Below are 10,206 nucleotides of genomic sequence, written 5' to 3' on the forward strand. Positions count from 1 at the left end.
GTCTAGAGAACACAAGCCTGCAAGAAAATGAGAAGCAGAGTAGACATTTCCATTTTCTTTAAAAAAAAAAAAAAAACAAACCAAAAAGAAACCCCGAAGTTTAAACTCCATATTCTTTTTCAGACTTTAATAACCAAGTGTCTGATTTGTGCTCTGTCTCTCACACCTGTTTTCCCCCTCATCCTCTCCCCACCAGGAGGCTGTGGTGAGTGCTTGGGTTCTGTTCAGCGACGGGGCGGTGACGCCCTTGGACATCTATGACTCCAAGGACTTCTCCATGGCCATCACCTCCCTGGATGAGATGGTGGTGTCCTCACACCAGAGCCTGCAGTCCCTCTGGCCCGTGGTGGTGGCAGAAGGGGACGGGCAGGGGCCCCTGATCAAAATTGAGATGGTGATCAGCGAGCCCTGCCAGAAGACCAAGCGCAAGAGCGTTCTGGCCGTGGGGAAAGGAAACGTCAAAGTGAAGTTTGGTCAGAAGGATTCAGACCAGAAAGGGAGCACCAACGACATCGATGACGTGGAGAAAGATTTTAAAAGCCATGCCAGCAATGCCATAGAGAAAGCTGCAGAGCAAGAGAGGACAGCACAAGACTGGTCCAAAAACCACGAGGACGTGTCCGGTCCTGAGGACAATGCAAACAAAAGCACAACTTTCATCTCTCCCATTGATCAGGAGTCCCTGGAGGATGGCCAGCTTCAAAACAACCCAACTGCCTTCACAGGTTTCCCTGCCCAGGTAGAAATACCAGGAGAAAACAATCCCAGTGATCTCTCATTGACTTCCAGAGGATTGACAGACCTGGAGATTGGCATGTACGCTCTGCTCTGTGTTTTCTGCTTGGCAATCTTGGTGTTTCTGATTAACTGCGTGGCATTTGCTTGGAAGTACAGGCACAAAAGGTTTGCTGTGAGTGAGCAAGGCAACATCCCCCATTCCCATGACTGGGTCTGGCTTGGCAATGAGGTGGAGCTCCTGGAAAACCCAGTGGACATTTCGCTCCCATCGGAGGAGTGCACTACCATGATTGACAGAGGGATGCAGTTTGAAGAAAGCAACTTTCTCCTTAATGGGAGTTCTCAGAAGACTCTTCATAATCATATCCTCAGATCTTCTGAGTACCTTTGTGAAAAAGAAGTTAAAAGTGAACCTATAAATCCTTCTGGGCCAAAGCAGAAGCGAGTAAAGTTCACTTCATATACAACAATACTGCCAGAGGATGGAGGCCCCTACACCAACTCAATTCTATTTGACAGTGATGATAATATTAAATGGGTATGCCAAGATATGAATCTTGGTGATTCCAAGGAACTTAGGGACTATATGGAAAGACTGCAAGACAATATGTAAAACTACTTTCTTATGTTTGTAATCACCTTTATGCCTTCTGTTTATGGATGGTGGAGCAGTCAGTCCAGTCAGCAATAGGAACAAGACAGCCCAACCCTGGAGGTCCTGAGATGATAACGTGATGGCAGAGAGCAGGTCCAAGAGGCTGGCTGAGTTAATCCTGTTTCACCACAAACCAGGATGTGCCCCTAAAACAGCTCCCTGTAGGTGTTGGAGGTGTCACACACGATGGCTGTTGCTGTGTACTGCCTGGTTCTAGCAAAGTGCTGATCCACCTGCGCTCAGACTCAGAGGAGACTCCATTTGTTGGTCATCTCTCATGAGAAATGGTCAATCAGAAAAGAAAGGGATGTTTGTTTGCATTGATTTTTTCTAGTCGTCGTCCTTTGTAAAGCACAGTGGACATTTCTTGCTCACAGCCTGAGAGGAGGCTCACGGAAAAAGGGATTGGAATGAATCTCATTTTATTGCCTATGTGCAATGCAGCCAAGTAGTCTTATTATTTTTTACAGATATAAAAAACCCCATGTGGTTAATTTCTTCCTATATTGTTTGTGAATTTTATTTGACTTAGGGAACATTCAATATTTTCTTTGAAGGGGTTTGGGCTTTTTTTTTTTTGGTTGTACCAAAGTGTAGTACAGTAATATTTATAATGATTTGAGTTTTTTATTCATCTGCTTCAGCCCCCAGAGATACCTCCTTCACCACTGATTATCTTCCTCCTTTCCATTTGGGTCGTTAGTATTTGAAACATAGAAAGGAATTAGAACTCTTATTGGGAAAGGGTTGTGTCTTCTTACAGGGAACTGTAAATATAATAATAAACCCTGGAAAATAAAAATCAAGGAGTAGCCCTGGGTTCACTTTTGTCATTGCTAATATGAAAAAATAGCCTGTAAAAAAAAACCCAGCACATTCTTCAAAGGGAAATGCTTTGCTGAAACAGTAGCTTGGCTGACAATACCTGTTATTATCTGAGTGGGAAAGTCAAACGCGGTATTGGAATGCGTAAAGAAGTGGGAAGGAAAATTTCCTAGGAAATAAGCAAAGCTTGGAGTCACTGTTACTCTGTGCTAATGAATCCATTGGGGGTAGAGTTCAGCAGGCCAGAGAAGTTCATGCTCAACAGCCTTGTCTAAACATCCCTGGCCGTGAAGCCATTAAAGAGAAAAACTTTACACCAAGTTTCATTAAAAAGGGAAGAAAAGACACATTGGGACTGCAGCCACACAAGGGACTATCCAATTTTATCAAGGAAAACAAAGCTGCCATTTCATATGCATCACATCTGTTTTTTTTACTGAAGGATGACTGAGATAAGTTGAAAATTACAGTTAGGAAAAACCTGAATCTACAGAATACTTAAGGCCCCCAATAAAGCACATGTTCTTGTGATGGATCCTGTGCAATAACCACAAGAGCCAAATTCCAACTGCCTTACATACTGGAGCTCCCATCCTTTAGGCAGATCAAAGCAAGATTTGAATTTCTATATAAACCAGAAAATTGTGGGAAATTCTGCATTTGGGTCCTAATCCACAACTGGGAACATATTTAATGTAACTGCTGCAAAATACAGGAATTTTAACATAGAGACTAGAAGTGAGGACACCAGGCTTATATAAGTGATTAGAGACTTGCTTTTGCTGGCACTGAACTGCACAGGAGGAGATGGCATCTGTTATAATCTAATTTTGAGGAGAGAAAATAATAGAGCACAGATATGCTTCTGTTTCATAAGGGATGCAGCACTTGTGCGTCAGATGAAGTCTTGGGTTGTTTAACAAATGTTCTCTCCCCTTTCAATGATCCAGGAAATAAGGAAAGATGAATTCCTACAATGATCCTTATTACTAACAACATGAAAAAAAACCCCTTTATAGAATCTAACTTCTCTTTCCAATGCATTATTTGGCCCAACCAGAGAGCAGAACAAAAAAAAAACCCTATTTACTATTGTTTGCACAATAAACTGACCCAAGCTGACCACAAATTGATTTAGTCTTGAAATCAGAGGAACCAAGCTCTGCTGGCAGGTGCAGAGGGCAAAGAGCCCAAAGAGCAAAGCCCTCAGTGAGCCAGCGAGGCCGTGGCCTCAGAGAGAGCTGTTTCCTCATGGAAAGATTTCCTTCCACTCCCTCTGAGGCTCCATTTCCTCATGGAAACCTTTCCTTCCATTTCTGTGAGGCTCCTCATGGAAACCTTTCCCTCCATTCCCACTGAGGCTCCATCTCCTCATGGAAACCTTTCCTTCAACTCCTGCTTTAGGTTCCATTTTCTTATGGAAATATTTTCTTCCACTTCTGCTTTGGGCTCCATTTCCTCATGGAAGCCTTTCCTTCCACTCCCCCTGAGGTTCCATTTCCTCATGGAAACCTTTCCTTCCACTTCTGCTTTGGGTTCCATTTCCTTATGGAAATATTTCTTTCAGCTCCTGCTTTGGGTCCCATTTCCTCATGGAAACCTTTCCTTCCACTTCTGTGAGGCTCCTCATGGAAGCCTTTCCTTCCAGCCCTGTTTTGGGTTCCATCTCCTCATGGAAGCCTTTCCTTCCAGCCCTGTTTTGGGTTCCATCTCCTCATGGAAGCCTTTCCTTCCAGCCCTGTTTTGGGTTCCATCTCCTCATGGAAACCTTTCCTTCCAGCCCTGTTTTGGGCTCCAGCAGTGCTGCAGGCTCCCTGCTGGTGTCCCTGTTGTGTCCCCAGGGCCATGCAGGTGTCCTGGGCTGCTCCCCTGCCTCACCCATGGTAACTGAGGTCAGTGACTTCCCTCAGCTGGAGAACGTCCCTTGGAGGATCCCAAAGTTCAGGGGCTCCCTGCTGGCACACTGGGGTGTCCCTTGTCCCTGTCCTTGTCCCTGATGCCCAGTCCCTGGCTGTCCCTTGTGCCTGGGCACTCAGGGAGGGGCCAGAGCCACCAGGGGACACCTCTGGCTTTTCCAGCACTTTCCTGCTGCTCCTGGCTCTGGCTGATCCCAAACCCACTGGGGCAGGAGGTCACAGGTGCCACTGAGGGTCAGGTCCCAGCGTGGCCATGAAGCTCCTCAGGGAGGGTTTGGGTGGCTCAGTGGCTGAATTTGGGCTGGTTTTAGAGGCACAGAGGTGTCCTCCTCTGCCCAAGCTGAATGACAATTCCTGCCCATCAGGGAGGAGCACAGCTGCTGCTGGGAACCAGTTAAACAGTGGAACTGGGAACCAGTTAAACAGTGGAACTGGGAACCAGTTAAACAGTGGAACTGGGAGCAGCTGTCCACCAAAAGACCCAATCCCCAGATCTTGCAATAAAGGGGGGAAAAAAGAAAGGTCTGCAGGTTCATAGATTTTCTTTTTCTTTTCCATCACATGTCATCACATGAAAGCTCTTACATGGAAAATGGCAATACAACCATGGAAAAAAAGCAATACAAAAAAAGAGAAAAGAAGTGGGAAGAGAGAACTCTCTATTTTCAGCAAAACTGGGATAACACCAATAAAGTGGAGTTATTTTATCCTGGTTTGAGCCTTTATGCTACTTCTTGTAAGATGAAAGGAAAATCTATTCAACATGAATGTATCTGATGCAAAACAGTTCTGAGTTGATCAGTTCCTTTTAAATTAAGTATCTCAAATTTTACTTTCAAAATTATGGCGTACTCTATAAATTTAGGCAAATTCAATTTTAAATTATTTCAAACACCTCCTCCCCCCCAGTTTTCCCACTCACCTAAATATTTTTCAGTGATGCTGTTAAATACAATATTTTATTCATGGAATATATAATATTCCACTTTGCTGTTAACTGAACAGCATTTACACATTGATGAAAGAGTCTCTGCTTTTGAGAGAACAAAGCAATGGTAGCCAAGTGATCAAAAGGCTCAAAATGTATGTATGTAAGTATGTATGCAGGAAAGTAGAATTGTCTGCAAATAGGAGCAGATGAATTAGAAAGCTGCTTCAGTAGGTGCCTAGGGAAGCAATACCTGTGATTCAAAAATACCAAACCAACACCATCTCCGAGTGCTGGCTGTGCAGAGAGGGCTCTGGGGGCTCTGCTGCTCTCAGGGTGTGTGAGAACATCCCACAGGAGAGCCCAGAGCAGCCCCGTGGGCACAGAGGGGTTAATGGCACACGGGGGAGCTGCAAACTTCGAAAGCAAAGCTGATGGCAGCCCCCAGCCCTGCCAGGAGTGAGGGGCAGCAGAGCCTGGGTGTGCACAGGGCAGGGAAGGCAGAGCTGCCAGTGCCCATGGGCAGAACCTTTCGTTTCATTCACCCCACAGTGCCCAGCCAGGGCTCCCTGTGCCCCTTCCCCACCCTCAGGGACCCCACAGGGTCCCTGCCCAGCTCCTGGGGCTCCCTGTGCCCCTTCCCCACCCTTAGGGACCCTGCCCAGCTCTTGGGCCTCCCTGTGCCCTTTCCCCACCCTTTAGGGACCCCTTAGGTTCCTTGCCCAGCTCTTGGGGCTCCCTGTACTCCTTCCCTACCCTTAGGGACCCCATCCTGTTCTTGGGGCTCCCTGTGCCCCTTCCCCACCCTTAGGGACCCCACAGGGTCCCTGCCCAGCTCTTGGGCCTCCCTGTGCCCTTTCCCCACCCTTTAGGGACCCCTTAGGTTCCTTGCCCAGCTCTTGGGGCTCCCTGTACTCCTTCCCTACCCTTAGGGACCCCATCCTGTTCTTGGGGCTCCCTGTGCCCCTTCCCCACCCCTTAGGGACCCCACAGGGACCCTGCCCCACTCTCCTCCCCCTGTCCAACCCCCCATGTTCATGTTTGGAGCTGCTGGTCCTTGACTCATCCTGGGGAATGTACGAGCAGACCTTACAGCCATAGACAGTGCAAAGAGTCCATCAGAGAATGGAGAAACCCTTGTCTTGCAAGGTGGGGTGAAAACCCCACCGAGGAAATGCAGATTTTTCCTAGCAGATGTGCTCTTCTATGGATATAAATCATGTGCACTACATTGAAATACACGAGAGTGTATTGTGAAATGCATACATTAACTGCTGAATGATAACACTGGAAATGTATATACATCACACCCCAGATATTTATACAATATAATAAGTCTTAGATGTATAACATAATGAATTCTGTACAAAATAAACTGTAAGTTAAGACAATGAAACAGAACTTTTATATCTGCGTAATTTGTATGCTGATTAAGTTATTCAAGCTTCAGTTTTCATTTTTGATGTGCCCTTTAAAATATACTTATTTTCTATAGGCAGATGTCTGAAATAAAGACTTGAGTCTTCAGAAGAGAAGCAAATGAAAGACTGAAAGAAACAGATTTTGCTGGAGAAATAAAAATAATGTTCATGTGGTTGTTTTCTTTTTAAAAACCATTTGGTGTTGGTGCTGGTCAGGGTGAGCTGCTGGCTGGGCTGAGGGTGATGTGCCCCTGCCAGGTGAACAGAACCAGCAGTGAGGATTTCTCATGTGTTCCCTTCCCCAAAGCAGCACAAATCCCCGCATTACCCAGCCCAGGGTTTGCTCCCCTGCTCCAGCCCTGTCCTCCTTCCCCTGCCCCAAGAGTGAACCTCCCACATCAGCAGAGCCTTGCAAAGAGCACCTTCAGATTTAAAGGAAAAAGGCACAAACCAAACCTGTCCTTGAGCTCTCCAGTGGGAACCACCACAGGTCAGAAATTGGATTCAATCCTCTGAATCCTCTGCAGCTCCCATTAGACTCCAAGAGCCTCAAAATTCTTAAGTGACCACTGAGCTCCTCATGAGAGCTGCAGGAAAGCATCTGGCTAATGCTAAAAAAGGGAATTTGAGCCTCAGCTTTTTGCTCCAGGTGTTGGAAATTCTGGCAGAGCCAGAAACCCAGAGCCCCCTGCAAGCTCAGGAACTGGGGCTGCTCCAGGCACTGGGAATCAGCCCCAGGAGCTGCCTCCTCCTGCTGCTTTCAGCTGCTCACACCTGGGGTCTGGCTGGCCACTAATGGCAGCAATTTAACATCACCTGGGTGATTTAATGAGCACCATTGTAATTTCTAATGTATTGGAATGTGGGTTTGTATAAAGTCAATTGGACAAATGGATTGAAAATTGTGATTTAGGAAGTGCCTCAGAGAACCAAGTCTGTGCTGTGCTTTGGGCACAGATTCCTCTTGGTTCCCCTTGGTGTTCTAAACACTGAAATGAGAAATGGTTTTTATAAATGATGCTTTTTGTGTCCTGGCAGTTTGGCCATTACTGGGACACCCATCCCTCAGCAGCATCTGAGGGCTGCCAGTGCCTTCATCACACCCAGAGATCAAAAATCTGTCACAGAAAATCTCAAAGATCTTTCAGAGAAAATCAGTCTTTAGTTCTGTTCTATCCACACACAAACACGTGCACACACACACTGACCTGCCCCAAACACCTGGCCTGGGTACATTTTAACCACCAATCCCTGTGCAACTGGAAATAATTCCCTGCGTTCACCTGGGAAAGCAACAGCCCAATGAATACAGCTGGGTTTTGTCATCCAAAAAAGGAGCCCTGAGGATCTGGCAGAGCTGCAGAGTGGGGTTTGTTTGTCGCTAATTAAACTGGCCAGATCCTGAAGGGTCCCTCAGCTGAACTCCCCCTGGCCTTGTTAGAGCTGGGCTGGGACAGGAGCAGAGGCACACAGTCCTGGAGGATGGAGAATCCCTGGGTGACACAGCCCCAGCCCTGCTGCTGTGCCTGGGCCCTGCAGGGCTGTGGGGCTGAGCAGTTCTGGCCTCTGGAAATGCAGCCACTGTGAAAAAATCAGCAATTCTGCCCCCTCTCCATGCAGCACAACTCTGCATTCCTTGTCCTGTCCCAGAGACCCACCTGGGCAGGTTCTGCAGGGTTGGTCACTGAGGGAATGGAATTGAGCTGTCTCATTGAGAGGCAGCTGCCTTCAGAAATTAAAGTGAACTGGTGATGTTTTGAGACCTGTTGTGAAGCTCTCAGAGGGCATCATGCTCCCAAAAACATATGTATCAGCATCAGAGCATCAGGATTTCTAAACCAACGCAGATGAAGGCTTGTCTCCTTCCTCCTGATAATCTTGGGTTAGTCTATTTAAAAAACAATGGGATCTGATGGTACAAAACCCAAATAAGCAGCTTAGGATTTAGTGGAAATGAAGAATGGATATTTTTAATCCTCCAATTTAAACCTGCAGTAGGCAGAGCAGAATACACACTTTTTACCATGGAATTATCTGCAGGAATTTTTTTTTAATCAGTAGGGTCCTACAGCACCCAAATCCCTTTAACAAATCCTGAGATTGGGGAGCAGGTTAAATGTTCCTGTGACATATTCTACAGCACCCAAATCCCTTTAGGGGATCCTGAGACTGGGGAGCAGGTTAAATCTTCCTGTGACATATTCTACAGCACCCAAATCCCTTTAACAAATCCTGAGATTGGGGAGCAGGTTAAACCTCTCTGAGACATCTCCTACAGCACCCAAATCCCTTTAGGGGATCCTGAGATCCCCTATCCCCAGATCCCTGAGATCACAGCATCCCCAGGGTTTGATGGCCTCTGCTGCCCATCAGGTGGCACAGCTTGGTCCCCCTGGCAGGGTTTGGATCCAGCTCTGCAGCAAGGGGCTCTCAGAGCACAGGACAGAGCCCTGGCACTCACTTTGTGCCCACCCTGAGCAGCACTCACCTCACCCACTTTGCACCAGCAGCTTTGTTCTCTTTCCAGCAAAAAAGGGCACTTGTCCATCCCCCTGAATTAGGAAACACATGCTCTGTCATCTCCACTGCAGGCATAACTTAGTGAGCCATCAAATATGAGCCAGTTCACTGGACAGAGAAACTCAAATGATAAACAAACTCCCATATTAGCAACAAATAATAAAACCAAAAAAAAATGCTCTTGGCAGCAGCTTTTTAACACCCATCTCAGTGAATGGGTCTGATTGGTTTCAAAGCCATGCATCTGCTTCCTCCTCATGTTTTCTCTCTCTACTGGAATGGAGACATCCCTCTAAAGCCTGGAAAAGCTGCTTAGCCCTGGAGAGAGCACACCTGGAGATCTGCTCCCAGTGCTGCATGCCCCAGGGTCATTGCCTGGCCTGGGGGTGCCCCAGGACTGCAGCCCTGGCATGGGCAGGGGGCTGAGAGCTGCTCTGCTGAGCCCCAGGCTCCAGGAGAAACCTTCACAGGCTCTGTGGCTGCTGCAGGGCAAGGAGAGAGGGAAATGGAGCCAGGTTTGCCTCCGTGTGTTTCAGCAAAAGGACAAGAGGCAAAGGGCACTAATTGAAAGTGAGAAAAAAATGAGGCAGTAAAGAGCTGACCCTTGGGGACTCTGCAGAGCAGGCAGAGCTGGGCTTTGCTGTGTCCCTAATGAACCCAACACTGCACAGAGCCAGGAGCTGGGAGTGACCCCAGCTACAGAAGGGAAAACATCATTACCTGAGCCCTGGCAGCAGCACTGCCATCCATGCTGGCAGCTGGGGCTGCTTGTGCCCTCGTGCTGGGCAGGGAGCAGAACACAAACAACATTAGTTCCTAAATCAGCATCCCACAGGAACAGGCCATGCTTAGGCCTGGATGGGGCAGGAGAGCGCCTGGGAGCTGGGGCTGAGCCCAGCCCTGAGCCACAGCCCAGCCCGGCCCATGTGGGCCAGACCTGGCTGCAGGCTCAGGGGTTCGGGGCAGCTGGGGGGTGAAGCTGCCAAAGTCAAGGCCCTGTAACCCTGCAGGTGCCAATCTGTGCACAGTGCTGCCAGGGCAGTCTAAATACCCTTAAAATGGGCATTGGAACCGTGCCTGGCTCACAGGGCAGTGCACAAGCCAAGAGGGTGGCCAGGGGGGGAGTGAGGGCAGCTCAGGGCTCCCAAACCCCAGCCCGGGGTGAGAGCTTCAGCACCATCCACCGCAGCCCTGGCTCTGAGC

General features: G+C 47.9%; 1 protein-coding gene across 1 annotated transcript in view; it reads left to right on the forward strand.

Moving 5' to 3' along the window:
* Positions 1-6,678, forward strand: part of TMEM132B (transmembrane protein 132B) — a 223,861-nt gene extending 217,183 nt beyond the window's left edge. The window contains exon 9 of the mRNA XM_066561984.1: positions 197-6,678. Within this exon, the coding sequence (XP_066418081.1) occupies positions 197-1,351 (1,155 nt within the window). The 3' untranslated portion in view covers positions 1,352-6,678. The remainder of the gene's footprint in view (positions 1-196) is intronic.
* Positions 6,679-10,206: the final 3,528 nt, after the last annotated feature.

The sequence above is a fragment of the Molothrus aeneus genome, chromosome 18 (assembly GCF_037042795.1).
Source record: "Molothrus aeneus isolate 106 chromosome 18, BPBGC_Maene_1.0, whole genome shotgun sequence".
NCBI classification, from domain to species: Eukaryota; Metazoa; Chordata; class Aves; order Passeriformes; family Icteridae; genus Molothrus; species Molothrus aeneus.